General features: G+C 45.0%; 1 protein-coding gene across 16 annotated transcripts in view; it reads left to right on the forward strand.

The window, feature by feature from the left end:
* LOC139420449 (sickle tail protein homolog) overlaps nt 1-13,204 on the forward strand; it is a 163,084-nt gene that overhangs the window by 46,951 nt on the left and 102,929 nt on the right. For 3 of the 16 annotated variants that reach the window (XM_071170602.1, XM_071170605.1, XM_071170606.1), the window contains exon 1: nt 4,585-4,674. The exons of 12 other annotated variants lie outside the window; for them this stretch is intronic. In XM_071170602.1, coding sequence (XP_071026703.1) covers nt 4,656-4,674 — 19 coding nt within the window. In that variant the 5' untranslated portion in view covers nt 4,585-4,655. Of the gene's footprint in view, nt 1-4,576; nt 4,675-13,204 lie in introns of those variants that run through there. One more of the 16 variants, XM_071170607.1, reaches the window with a different exon arrangement.

Consider the following 13,204-nt stretch of genomic DNA (forward strand, 5'->3'; position numbering starts at 1 on the left):
AGCTGGGCAGCCAGACAGTCATTAAAAACAGAACTATAGGGATATAATGATGATGCTGCTGCAGTCACACACACACACACAGTCAGGCAGTCAGTGACATGAAACAGGTGGCTCATTCAACTAGCATCGGCCTTTCTAGGGAGTTTTTCCTAGCCACCGTGCTTTCTACACCTGCACTGCATGTTGTTTGGGGTTTTAGGCTGGGTTTCTGTACAGCACTGTGACATCAGCTGATGTAAGAAGGGCTTTATAAATACCTTTGATTGATCATTCAACTAGCATCCCAGAATGCTTAGCTCTCTAGAAGAATAGCAGAAGCTTCAGAACAGACTGAATAATATGTCTGAATAGCTTCAGGTGTAGGGTTCAGAACAGACTGAATAACATGTCTGAATAGCTTCAGGTGTAAGCTTCACCTTCTTCCTCCATTCACCTTCTTTCTCCATTCCCTCCATTCACCTTCTTTTGTCCTTTCCATTTGTTTGGGCTCTGCAAAGACTGAGGAGGGATTTGCCAGCTGGGATTCGTCTCTGGCGAGGGAGGCAGATGAGAGGGGGCCTGTTTGTGTGTTTGTACAGAAGACAAGTGAGGTAAAGGGATTTCCTGTTTGATTAGGCGTCGGAGTTTTGTGTCCCAAATTGCACCCTCTTCCCCATTTAGTGCACTATTTTTGACCAGAGCCCAATCGGCTGAATCTATGGGCCCTGGTCAAAAGTAGGGGACTGTACAGGGAATATGATGCCCTTTGGGACGTAGCCACATAGTCTTCTCCCCCTCTTCCAGCTCTGTGCATCATCCTCATTCATCCAACTTCCTTCCTGCTCCAAGCTCAATAAATCACTCGCTCAGAGAGTCAACATCTGAGCTCCATCAATTTCTCAATCCGCTCTCGCCCCCCACTCACCCCCCTCTCACATCTCATATGTTCATGGGCTGCGGGGTAAAGACTGACACAGGTATCTACTCCCTCTCATCTCCCCTACCTGAGCTAGAGTGGGACTGACGAAAACACATTTAAAATGCATTCACTCATACAATGTTGTTTCTGTCACCATACTTATTCAACAGGGGCTGATCTAAGTTATCTATCTAAGTTAGCATTCTCCCTCTTGGCCTCGTATGTATCAAGCTTGGTCTATGACCAGTTGTGCCTGTTAGATCATAATGTATTAGATTATATGGACAGAGAGGACCTGATCCTAGATCAGCACTCCTACTCTGAGTCACAATATGCGTGTGTCTAGCTAGCCTGCGTTCAGCACAGGGCTCACGGTATTAGGGTTCAGGACATCAGGATAACATGCAGCCCCCTCCACTCAGCTCCAACACATTGTACTCAGACTAAACATGATTAATGTTTCCAGAGCCGGCATGACTGTGGCATGATGAAGGAAACCTGATCTGACTGTGTGGTTACCCAGCATGGCTCTGAGAGTGACCTGGAGTAGTAGTAGTGGTGCTGCGTCGAGTTGAGAGGAGCAGAGGAGATGAGAAGAGAAAAGAGGAGAAGAGAAGAAAGAGAGGAGAGGAGAGTAGTGGAGAGCAAAATAGAAGAGAGAGTGAATCTACTTCACTTGCTTTGGCAATGTTAACATATGTTTCCCATGCAATAAAGCCCTTAAATTGAAATTGAATTGAGAGAGAGAGAGAGAGAGAGAGAGAGAGAGAGAGAGAGAGAGAGAGAGAGAGAGAGAGAGAGAGAGAGAGAGAGAGAGAGAGAGGTGGGTAGATGACAGGCGGAGAGGGAAGAGAGGAGGTGGGTAGATGACAGGCGAAGAGGGAAGAGAAGAGGTGGGTAGATGACAGGCGAAGAGGGAAGAGAAGAGGTGGGTAGATGACAGGCGAAGAGGGAAGAGAAGAGGTGGGTAGATGACAAGCGAAGGGGGAAGAGAAAATGTGGGTAGATGACAGGCGAAGAGGGAAGAGAAGAGGTGGGTAGATGACAGGCGAAGGGGGAAGAGAAGAGGTGGGTAGATGACAAGCGAAGGGGGAAGAGAAGAGGTGGGTAGATGACAGGCGAAGAGGGAAGAGAAGAGGTGGGTAGATGACAGGCGAAGGGGGAAGAGAAGAGGTGGGTAGATGACAAGCGAAGGGGGAAGAGAAGAGGTGGGTAGATGACAGGCGAAGAGGGAAGAGAAGAGGTGAGTAGATGACAGGAGAAGAGGGAAGAGAAGAGGTGGGTAGATGACAGGCGAAGAGGGAAGAGAAGAGGTGAGTAGATGACAGGAGAAGAGGGAAGAGAAGAGGTGTGTAGATGACAGGCTAAGAGGGAAGAGAAGAGGTGAGTTGAGGAAGGGAGAAGAAAGGAAAGGAATGATGGGAAGAGGAGGGTGATGTACTGTCTGGATGTGACCGATTAAGAACAGGGGACATGCGGACATGTTCTAGCAGAATCTTAAAACGTGTCATATTGTACTAGGCCTCGTCATTGGACCACCGTGAAACCAGGGAATTTGAATTTTAGGTTTGTGCTTAAAATTAAGGGAGTGAACATTATGTATAATACGGGTTACATGGAGAACAGTGGAGGCTACACAGGGCTTTTAATAATGGCTGGAACGGAGTCATGGAATGGTACCATTCATTTGATACCATTCCGCTCCAGCCATTACCACAAGCCCGTTCTCCCCAATTAACCTGCCACCAACCTCCTGTGATGGAGCAAGTCTGACCTCTCTGAAATGAAAACGGATGGTCCTCCCTTTAGCAAAAAATATTTTTGACCTAAATCCTCCCTGAACGCTTGGAGAAAAAAAAACAAGTGACCCTTGCCTAGACCCAAAATAATAGTACAAACATAAAGTGGAGAGCAGAGAACATGCCTACCGTTTACCCTCACATTTACCCTAATTTCTTGGACAGACCATAGCCTTGGATATGTCTTTTTACCAACTGTTTTTTTGTGTGTTATAAACATTATAACAACTCAAGAATTTTGATAGCACACAGGGCTGCGGGCCAGAAGGTTGTCGGTTCACAGACGACCGTGGACAAGAGTAGGGGTGGAATTATCTCCTTTGTCGTAAAAGCATTGCATTAATCGATCGTCGTATTTACAGGTCTAGTTTGCAACCAAACTGTCCCTGTTTGCAAATAATTCAATCTGAGACGTCATTAGAAATCTGAGCCCGGGTAGCCTACTTTCAAAAGTCAGGCCTACCGTACCTTTTCCACCTCAGACAGAGTAGGCCTACTGACGCAGAATAATCAAAGCTTTAACTGCTGGCTACTCTTCCTCCATGGCTCAACCCAACGAGAGAAGGTCACAAGGGTTTCCCTAAAAAGCTGTCTGGGTTTAAACATCCTCTGTTGTACTATCAATTGATAGTGACAGAATTTGATTGCTTCCCCATTTGTTTCTGTGTCCTCGCCTATAGAAGGTTGTAGCTCGGCCTCAATGTCAAAGAAACTAAACACTGAGATATCCCCATATGCATCGGAGTCACGTCTTTCCCGGGTACTTTGCGACTTGTTTCTAGCATAAAGCATTGCGGACCAAAGCGCTGTTATAAAGCCATATATATAATCGGATAAATTTTTATTTTCTTCCAAATCTTAAGCTAACAGGGAAATATGGTGCTATTTGGGTTTCAGCCTCGGTCTCCTTATAGTGCTTCTGTCAACCTGTGTTCCCTCACCTCTCCCTCGTCATCTCTCACCCCTTGCCTCTCCCCCTAGGTTGGAGGTGGGGTATGGCTGTGGGTTGGGTAGGGAGATAGAGAGGGGGGGGGAAGATTTTAGTGGTGAAAATCTTTGCCAGGCCTCAGAGCAGATGCCTTGTATTGAGACTGAGCCTGGACCTCAGTTAGCCTTGCATGGCCCAAGCCTGCGGTTTGTAACAGCTAACTGTTGGATTTAGAGAGAACGTTCCAGTCACACCCCCACCCCTTGGTTTATACCCCCTCCCTTCATCCATTGGTTGATACCCCCTCCCTTCATCCCTTGGTTGATACCCCCCCTTCACCCCTTGGTTGATACCCCCTCCCTTCATCCCTTGGTTGATACCCCCTCCCTTCATCCCTTGCTCCCTCTCTCCACTCTAAAAATGTGTGCCTCAGTAGGACAACCCAGCAGGAAGTCCACGTGTTTTCCTTTAGCCTCCAACCCCCCCCCCCCCCTCCCTCTCTCTCTCTCTCTCTCTCGCTCTCTCATTCTCTCTCTTTCTCTTCCCCCTCTTCTGCCCAGCCCTGTCCCCCTCTCACTTACAGTGTTTCATTGAGGTGAGCCAAATTCTGGATAGTGGCGAGAGGCTACACAAACCTCATTCAAGAGGGCACTCACACGCACACCAACACACACACACCTATGCATGCACACACACACTTGGTCACACACACACATACACACACACACACAGTCTCACACACATCCGAACATATGCAAGCTGAACAATGGCTGTTTACTGAGGGAGGAGGTAAGAGGGAGGGGGCGAGGGGGGTGGGTGGGGTGGGTGGCGTACCTCTTTGGAGGGGCTGATTGGAGCCAGCGTAAACACACAGCCCAGGAAGTGTTGGAGTGAGGGAATGAGGGAGGGGAGAGAGACAGAAGGAGGGAGGAACAGTGGATGTGTACAGACAGGGAGAAGGAAAGTTTTCTACTGCAGTGTCTGTCCCTCTGTATGAGTTTGGCTGCTCCCACACGGTTGTCCCGGACGAATGACAGAGCACCCGAGAGGTGAGTAACTGCATCTCTATATGCTCGCACAGCGACCACATACATATTCACACACACACACACACACAAACAACACACATACATTTGCTTATACACACACACTCACTTACACACGGACCAATGTAAGAGCTGGACAACAAGTCAATGACAAGCCTGGGCTTGTGAGACTTGACTTAAGCTGTTCTCTACTTTATTGCTTACCTGATTGTCATTTCTAGAGGATGGTTCACATTGTGATATGTTTTTAACTCCTCCTGATTACTTTCAAACATTCCTTTAAAAGTGGTCTTAAAATGGGCAATCTGGGATTGGTATATTCCTTTTTGGGGCTTTTAACCCTAATGATTGATTGAGCCATTGATTCTTAACGAATATCACATATAAAGGCCCCGTGAGCTTAGTTCAACTGTCCTACCGCTTCAGCATGTGAAATATAAACGCGTTGTACTCTCTGGCAAAACGTTGTTGTCTGTTGCTGTTGTGTGGTGCTGTTATGGAATGAAGCCAGTGTGTGGAGTTGGCTGTGGGAAGTTGGTGGGATGTTGGAGGGAGAGTCATGTGTGTAGCTGTGTGTGTCTAATGAGACCAATGGGGAAGGAGTTGTTTGGGGTCATACACCAACCGATACTGACGTTGACAGAGGTTTAGACAATGTTGCATTACGGTTGCTTTGTCAACACTGTCCTCAAGCTCACTCGCTCTCATTTCCGGTGTCCTCCCTCCCTCTTTTGAAATCAAACCAGATCTGGCAACGTTGTGGACAGCTTCTTTCTGTATTGTCATAGTTTGCTTTTCAACATCACATCAGAGAGATTCCTTATTCCTTATCAGGTCGATATGGATAATGGTGTATCATATTTATTTAGATTTGACTATGTGTTTTGGGGCGGCAGGGAGCCTAGAGGTTAGAATGTTGGGCCAGTAACCGAAAGGCTGCTAGGTCGTTCTGCCCCTGAATAAGGCAGTTAAGTTAACCCACTGTTCCTAGGCCGTCATTGTAAATAAGAATTTGTTCTTAACTGACTTGCCTAGTTAAAAAAAATATATATGAATGCTGTTTGCTTTCTGGATCAAATAGGCTTTTGAAGCCCTTTGGGGATGTATCCTTATTTTCAAAGTGAACATTGGTGTCATTGTAGAAAAGAAGTTATCCTAGCCTCACATCACGTTGATCTGCTACAGTGTAATGCTTGATATGCTTTATAAACTGTAGGAAATGTCTGTTTGTTGTGGTCGGTGAAGTATGCCTATTTTAAACAGTACAATCTTGGCCAATAGAAACTAAGACTCCCTGGATAACAGTGGCTGGGTGTACTATCCTGGCAAAAAAAAATGAAAATGAAATGAAGGCCCATATCAAGATCCACTGTAACTGAAGTGATACTTTCAGTATTTCTGCTGTGGGTTTGAGAAGCAGAAGTCTATTTTCCAAGCTGGCTTCATGATACCCCGGGACATTTTCAGCGTTTTCCTCAAGTTAAAGTAGATTCACATCTGGAGTTGTTGGGCCAGATGCCCGAGTGGAACCCTTATGGAATATCAACGTTTTCAACAGGCAGTCACACATAAATGTTTGATATGAATCTCACTCAACGTCAAAGTCTACACAGTAATGATTTTTTTTTTCTCTATTTCCGTAAATTACCATAATGTGTTTAGAAGCTGGACCTACTGTTTGCATGATGTGTCTAATAAGCCTAATAACTGATTGGCAGGGCATCACTTCACTGGGTTATTTGGTAACTGCTTTCTTAGCACTTTCTCTGCAGTCATTTTTTTCTAGTTTTTCTACTGCAGTACTCTCCAGTAAATGTCTTACTACTGCTTTAGAGGCGATAGATTCACATTTAAATGAACCTAAAAATTTAAAAAATGTAAGTGTTAGTCAAGTCAATCGATTAGCTAAATTAGGTGCTTCTTACCATAAAAACAATAGCTGAGATTTTAGAATTCGGACCGTATACTGATAGATTTGTCCAAATAACCGACTGAAGTTCTGCTTAAAAGCAATAAGCTCATACACGTTCTGGTTTGAAAATGCTGAGACGTCCTCTGTGGTGAAATTTGAGATGTGTTGAATCTTTCTCTGCGGTTTGTTTATCAAGCCCCGCTCCCCGTAGGGAGAGGAACGTCTCTTCACATGAGCTCGCACCTCGTCCCCACACCCCGTCCCTCATCCCGCCCGGCGGTTGCTGCCTGGCGATGCTAAACGCCCGCCGTCTCACAGGTTTTCTCTTGCCCGCTCTTTGCTGATGCTGTGGATTGACACCAATTTACTCAAATGAAAACTGCACGGAAAACTGTTATTAAGTGTAATGCAATACTTTGCTGTCTGTTGAACCCAAATCAAGCTGTTTGTGTAAGTGCTAGCACATGGAAGGGCAGGGATTTTGGCAGTAACCTACATCAGCAAGCCGAAGCACAATCATTGTCGCCTCACACCAGATGTCTGCCCTTTATGATATTGTGATGCGAGTGTCCTTCCTGGCTGAATAAGTTCTTGTCCACGTGACTACACTCCATCGAGAGAAAGTCCCAGTGGGGGCCTCACTCCACATCCATGCCTGGGATCAAACACCAAATTGGGTCATAGCTAGCAGTTGATGAGGGTCTGTGGCTATGGATTTGGATGGCTGTCTAGAGGGATTACGCTCTATGTTAACACACCTGGCCCAGCGGCATGAGGACCAGTAAGATCTGACCAGGTGTTTACCCACCAACGCTATCAGCGATGTCTTTCCTCATTGGGCCCTCAGCCAACATAGTCAGTAATGTCAGCTCTCATTGGGGTTTGTTGCTTGATCAAACCCTGTTAAAGGACTTCTGATATGAGGTCATATTTTAAGTCGGAGCTTTGAATAAGATGAAACGCTGCACTGGATAAAATTATTGGAAGTTAGTGTGTGGTTCTTGGAGGTGTGTGTGTGTGGAGTTTTTGGTGGAGTGTGTGTGTGTGTGTGTGTGGGGGGGGGGGGGGGGGCTTTCATCCAGAACTCGATATCAGCGAAGCATCCCAAGGTAGTCTACCATCAATCAACCAATTAATCTGTCCATTTAATCACCACCAAAGACGTAAGGTGATGCCCTAAAGGCTAAGCACTTCTAGGAGACTGTAAGTTGCTGATTCATATCTTGTAAGGAGAAGATTTGGGAGTTGAGTTTCTTCAACACATCATCTGGGGTTAAGGCTGTAGGGGCTGGGGGGGGGGGGGGTATTCTGACTTTATACACAAGGCTTCTTTTGTGACTTGGAACCAGATAGCGATCATAGTCGATTGTCTTAGTTACCATCATTGCAGTCGTGATCCCCACCACATTTTCATTGTTAGGGCTTTCATCCTGAACTCGGTATCAGAGAAGCATCCCAAGGTAGCTTACCATCAATCAACACATCATCTGGGGAGGTGTCCTTTTGGCAAGAACAGAGATTGTATAATTGAGGTGGATATGACAACAAGGGATTATCTCCTTCTAAATATCATATTACATTAATCAACTTCTCCTTAGTGACCTCATCATGAACCAAATCATTTCCTTTAAAAGTTTTATTTCTTTTTCCTTAATTTAACAAATTCTTATTTTCAATGATGGCCTAGGAACAGTGGGTTAGCTGCCTTGTTCAGGAGCAGAACGACACACCTTGTCAGCTCGGGATTTGATCTTGCAACCTTTCATTTACTAGTCCAACGCTCTAACACCTAGGTTACCTGCCACCCCAAAGATGGAGGATAGGTAAAAAATGTATTTTTGCAAAATGGAGGGAAAACACTTTCTTTGGTGGCAGGACAAGTGAATTTTGAAAACATTTCATGATGTAAGTGAGCACCTCATCGGTTGACACTTTAAACAAACCAAAGACAGGCCCATTCCCATTTCACAAATAGACCATGGGTTTGTATTGCTCTTGGTTGAGGTTGAAAAGCTTTCGGTCAGCTTGTAATGGCCGCATCTTAAATACGTGTGCCAGGAAAAGTGACAGGCTAGCAGAAAATAGTGTAGTAGGGTGCCAAATTTCAAAGTTATTCAACTCATAATTATTTATAATACTGTAGTTCTAGCATTTTCCCCTCTATATCTTAACCCTACAGTATATTAGTAATTCAGCATCCTGACAAAAACAATAATCCTTGAAAGCTGGAAAGAACATTTGTTTGACCAAAGCAGTTATATGAAAACATGATGAGATACACAATGGGGTTTTCTAATGGTAATTTACTGTGGTTACAAAACCGTTTTAATAGGATGGGAGGGAGGCACATGAAGAAAACAGAACTGGCATAAAGACAGCCAATCCTTCTTTCACTGATGCTGTGCTCTCTTTTACATTTCAACATTATCACTTATTTATTTCATCATTTCTTTTTTGACGTCTTTAGTCTTCCGTACTCTTTGTCATTCCATCGTTAGGTTATGGTAGAGGATGACATAAGACATCAGCATTTAAAGGAGTTCATAAGAGCCTATATGCTGGATGTGACAGGGATTATCCATAGATTAAATATGTGCTTCCTGTCCTATGGTGACGTGGGCTGGGCATTGTGTTTATGGAAAATCTGGCAAGACATGACATTTGTTTTTTAGGAGGCTGGTGCTGTGAGGAGCAAGCCTCTTATTAAAGGGAGGGTACATGTGGCTTATCCAGAGAATGGGTTGGAGTTGGGTCAAACTGAACTAGCATCAACCATTTGGCTTTAATTCTTTATTTATTGATTTTGGATAATCATTTATCATCATTGTCTATGTCTTTGAATACATGCTCGTCAAACACACACACACATGTTCTACTCACACACATCCCTCAACCTGATTCCCCCATCTTTTTAACCAAAGACATTCATGAACTCCACCTCATCACTTGCGAAGTCATTTGTTGACTCCCCTCTCCCATCTCCTCCCCCCCCCCCCAGCAGGGGTAAGACAAACGTTCCGCTCTCATCCCATAGAGAACACACAACATCCTCCGCTGACACTCTCAGCTTCCATTATGCACTCACCCACTCACTGTTTACATTCCCGGGCAAACATTGTCGTCGTCCCCCCCTCCCCCCCACACAGAAACAGCATCTTTAAAGATACAAGACCAGTCTGGTTTGGTCGGGTGTGTGGGAGGTCACACGTTCTGAACACGATACTGCATGTAACGTCCCTTTGTTTGTCTCTATATGCTCATAGGCAAATCAACATTTGTCCCTATGGACACCTGAACCTTAGATCAGCTTTCTCACACTCTGCCTAGAGTGTCTTCTTCCTCCTTGCTTCCATAGTGTTATGTAAAGGATTACCAGCATTATATCAGCACGTGATGGTTTAAGCAACTAGATATCAGCATGAAACAGCAAGAATTGAGTCAGGAGCGAGGGAGAAGGACGGAGCGATGAAACGACCTGAGGAGCACCCTGATAATCAGAATTAGTGGCTAATTGATGAGCGGTTGAAACATTGTGATAAGCCCTTGATGTGCCTTTCCTATCAGGATGGTTTAATTGGACATCCATTTGCCTTTGCTTCTCTCAATCCTTTTTTTGAGTATTTGCCTCCGTCTCAAATGGGAGCCTTTTCCCTTTTATAGTACACTACTTTAGACCAGAGCCCCATGAGCCCTGGTAAAAAAGCAGTGCACTATATAGGGAATAGGGTGCCATTTAGGATGCAGACACTGTGTTGGTAAGAAGTGGGAAGCTGTGTCCGTCCTTATGAAGAGTTGTTAATTAAGATAAGTCGTCAGTTAGATATTTGATATATGGATGAAATTCCACCTCAGTAAGTCGTTTTTTTTGGAAAGCTTGGGCCCTCGTCCTCGGATGATTTCTTTACAGGTTTTTCTCCATCCTTATCAGTGACCATAAGCTAATGACTCCATATCACAATGGGATTTATAATTACCCTTTGCCTGCCTGACAGACTCCATGGCAACATCCCAAATGGAAACCTAAGGGGCCTGGACAAAAGTAGTGCACTATATAGGGAATAGATTGCCATCTGGGACGCACCCCATATTACACTTTCCGTTAGCAAACGGATGTTTTGAGGTCCCCGTGTGGGACATATTCTTGAGAGCGTGGGTTTGCTGGTTAGGGTTTGCTGGTTAGATTAGATTGCGGTCACTGTTGCATGAAATACACAGGATGTTAGTGTAATGCTGAGTAACACAGATATAGAGTTGGAGGAAACTGGCCCACTGTCTCTCTTTAGGGTGGTTAAACTATTATGACAACTCTACAACTGCGTCACAAATGGCACCCTATTCTCTATATAGTGCACTACTTTTAGCCCTGGGCCCCTGGTTAAAAGTAGTGAACCACATAGGGAGCACGGTGCCATTTGGGATGCACCCTACTTTGCTTGAGCAAAAACAAACATGATAAAATAAATACGGTCTCTCCCTGAAAATGTGAATATTGAGTCTCATCCATATAAACCTAAATATAGTTTCAGATGATGACTTTGAGTGAGAGTGGTATGTTTAAAGCTTTATTTATGTTGTACTGTGTGGATCAGTGAAGGCACTGCATCAATCCTGTAACATGGGATTGGGTTGGAGTGTGACAGAATTCCCCATTCTGAATCCACAGCTGTGCTGAAGACATCGGTTTTGTCATATGATTTAGTCCATTACTTTAATACGAAAAAGTTATTGGGGTGTGCTCAAAATGATTGATAGGAACAATGAAGCCCATTGTTGAACGCCATTGTCCAGCCCAAGAACCGCATTTACTTTTGCCACGACAGGTGCATACACAGTAAATGCCTTCTAATCCATCCTTTTCTGAGTAATTGTTGCACACTTTGAGGGGGATTAAGGTATGTTTTTAAAGGTCCTGTTTGGATGTCACTTTTTGCAAGGGTTTCTTCATATTGGGATACTTTAGAGGTGAAAGATGTCGAGGCAGGGAGAAAGCGATAGGAAGTAAAGTACTATAAGCCTTGTCTGAGCCGAAACGCCCCATAGGACAGGAGCCTATCTCCTGTTTCTGTAGTGTGAGGCAGCATGATGTACAAGTACACCCCTTGGACAGGACATGACGCTAGTCTGTTGCAGAATCTGATTGGAAGAGATGACATTTGTACCCATCCCCCCCTGAAAAGAGGTGATGATAACCACAATGCACTTCACACACCCGGAGTACTCCCCTACCCAGAGCTCCCTCCTGAGTTACAAAACCCCATCTAGTAAAACTTGACATTTAAAGTGAGGGAAGTGCTATCTTCGTATTTTCCCCTCGTCATTACAAACAGTTTCCCATTGTATTGTCGACTTTCGGTTGTGGTAAAAACCCTTTATAAGGAGACATTGCGAAGTAAGATGGGATCTGCTGCTTTCTGCTCTCTGTGTGAATTTAATTTGGAAAAGTTTTGTTTCTCATTTTGAATATTTAATTTAGTTGCCTTTAGGATCTCAGCATATCCACTGAGTCCACAGAATAATAAAAGGTGGTTTGAATTAAATCCATTTAGTTATATTAAATATCATTAGATTTGATATCTAACGGAGAGTCTGCACATCTGTAGATACTGAAGAAATAAAAGTATCTCTAAATGCATTTGAAAAAAATCTGAAACTGTAAATCTTGGCTAGATTTGTCCTTAACTTTCTGAGCTCACCTCCCCTGGTAAAATACTGCTGAGAGAGGCTGCTGCTTAATTTCCCCCCTTTTCCACCCCCCTAAAATATTCCTATCAGCTTACACCTTGAAAGTCAAGCCCACAGAACATTCCTGAAAATTCCATTGGTTTGTATAATGGCAGGAAGAGAGGAAGTTGTCCAGAAAACTTCAACAATCCATCCAAGTGTGGCACAGAGAGAGAGAGAGAGAGAGAGAGAGAGAGAGAGAGAGAGAGAGAGAGAGAGAGAGAGAGAGAGAGAGAGTTGTGTAAAATGTGTTGTGACTTTGTAAAATGCACTTTAAATAAATTTATATATTGTTTGATTTGATTTGAGAGAGCGAGAAAGGGAGAGAGAGGGAGAGAGAGAGAGAGAGGTCTCTCAGGTCCACAACCCAAAAACAACAGGGTGCCAAGTTAAAGAAATTAAAATCCACCACTACCTAAAATGCACACGCATAACATAAAGACAAAACAAAGGAATAAAGGTCAGAATATGACAGTACTCCCACCCCCCCCAAAGGTGCGGACTCCGGCCGCAAAACCTGAACCTATAGGGGAGGGTCTGGGTGGGCGTCGGTCCACGGTGGCGGCTCTGGCGCGGGACGTGGACCCCACTTCACCACAGTTTTTTTCCGCCTCATTGTCCGCCTCCGTGGCCTCCTCGCCGCCGACCTCGGACTGGGGACCCTAGAAATGGGTCCCGAATGGACGGGAGACTCCGGCAGCGCCGGACAGGCGGGAGACTCCGGCAGCGCCGGACAGGCGGGAGACTCCGGCAGGGCCGGACAGGCGGGAGACTCCGGCAGCTCCGGAGTGAAGGGCGATTCTGGCATCGCCTGACTGACTGACGGCTCTGGCAGCTCCTGGCTGACTGACGGCTCCTGGCTGACTGGCAGCTCTGGCGGCTCCTGGCTGACTGGCGGCT

Source organism: Oncorhynchus clarkii, chromosome 11 (assembly GCF_045791955.1).
Source record: "Oncorhynchus clarkii lewisi isolate Uvic-CL-2024 chromosome 11, UVic_Ocla_1.0, whole genome shotgun sequence".
Lineage (NCBI taxonomy): Eukaryota > Metazoa > Chordata > Actinopteri > Salmoniformes > Salmonidae > Oncorhynchus > Oncorhynchus clarkii.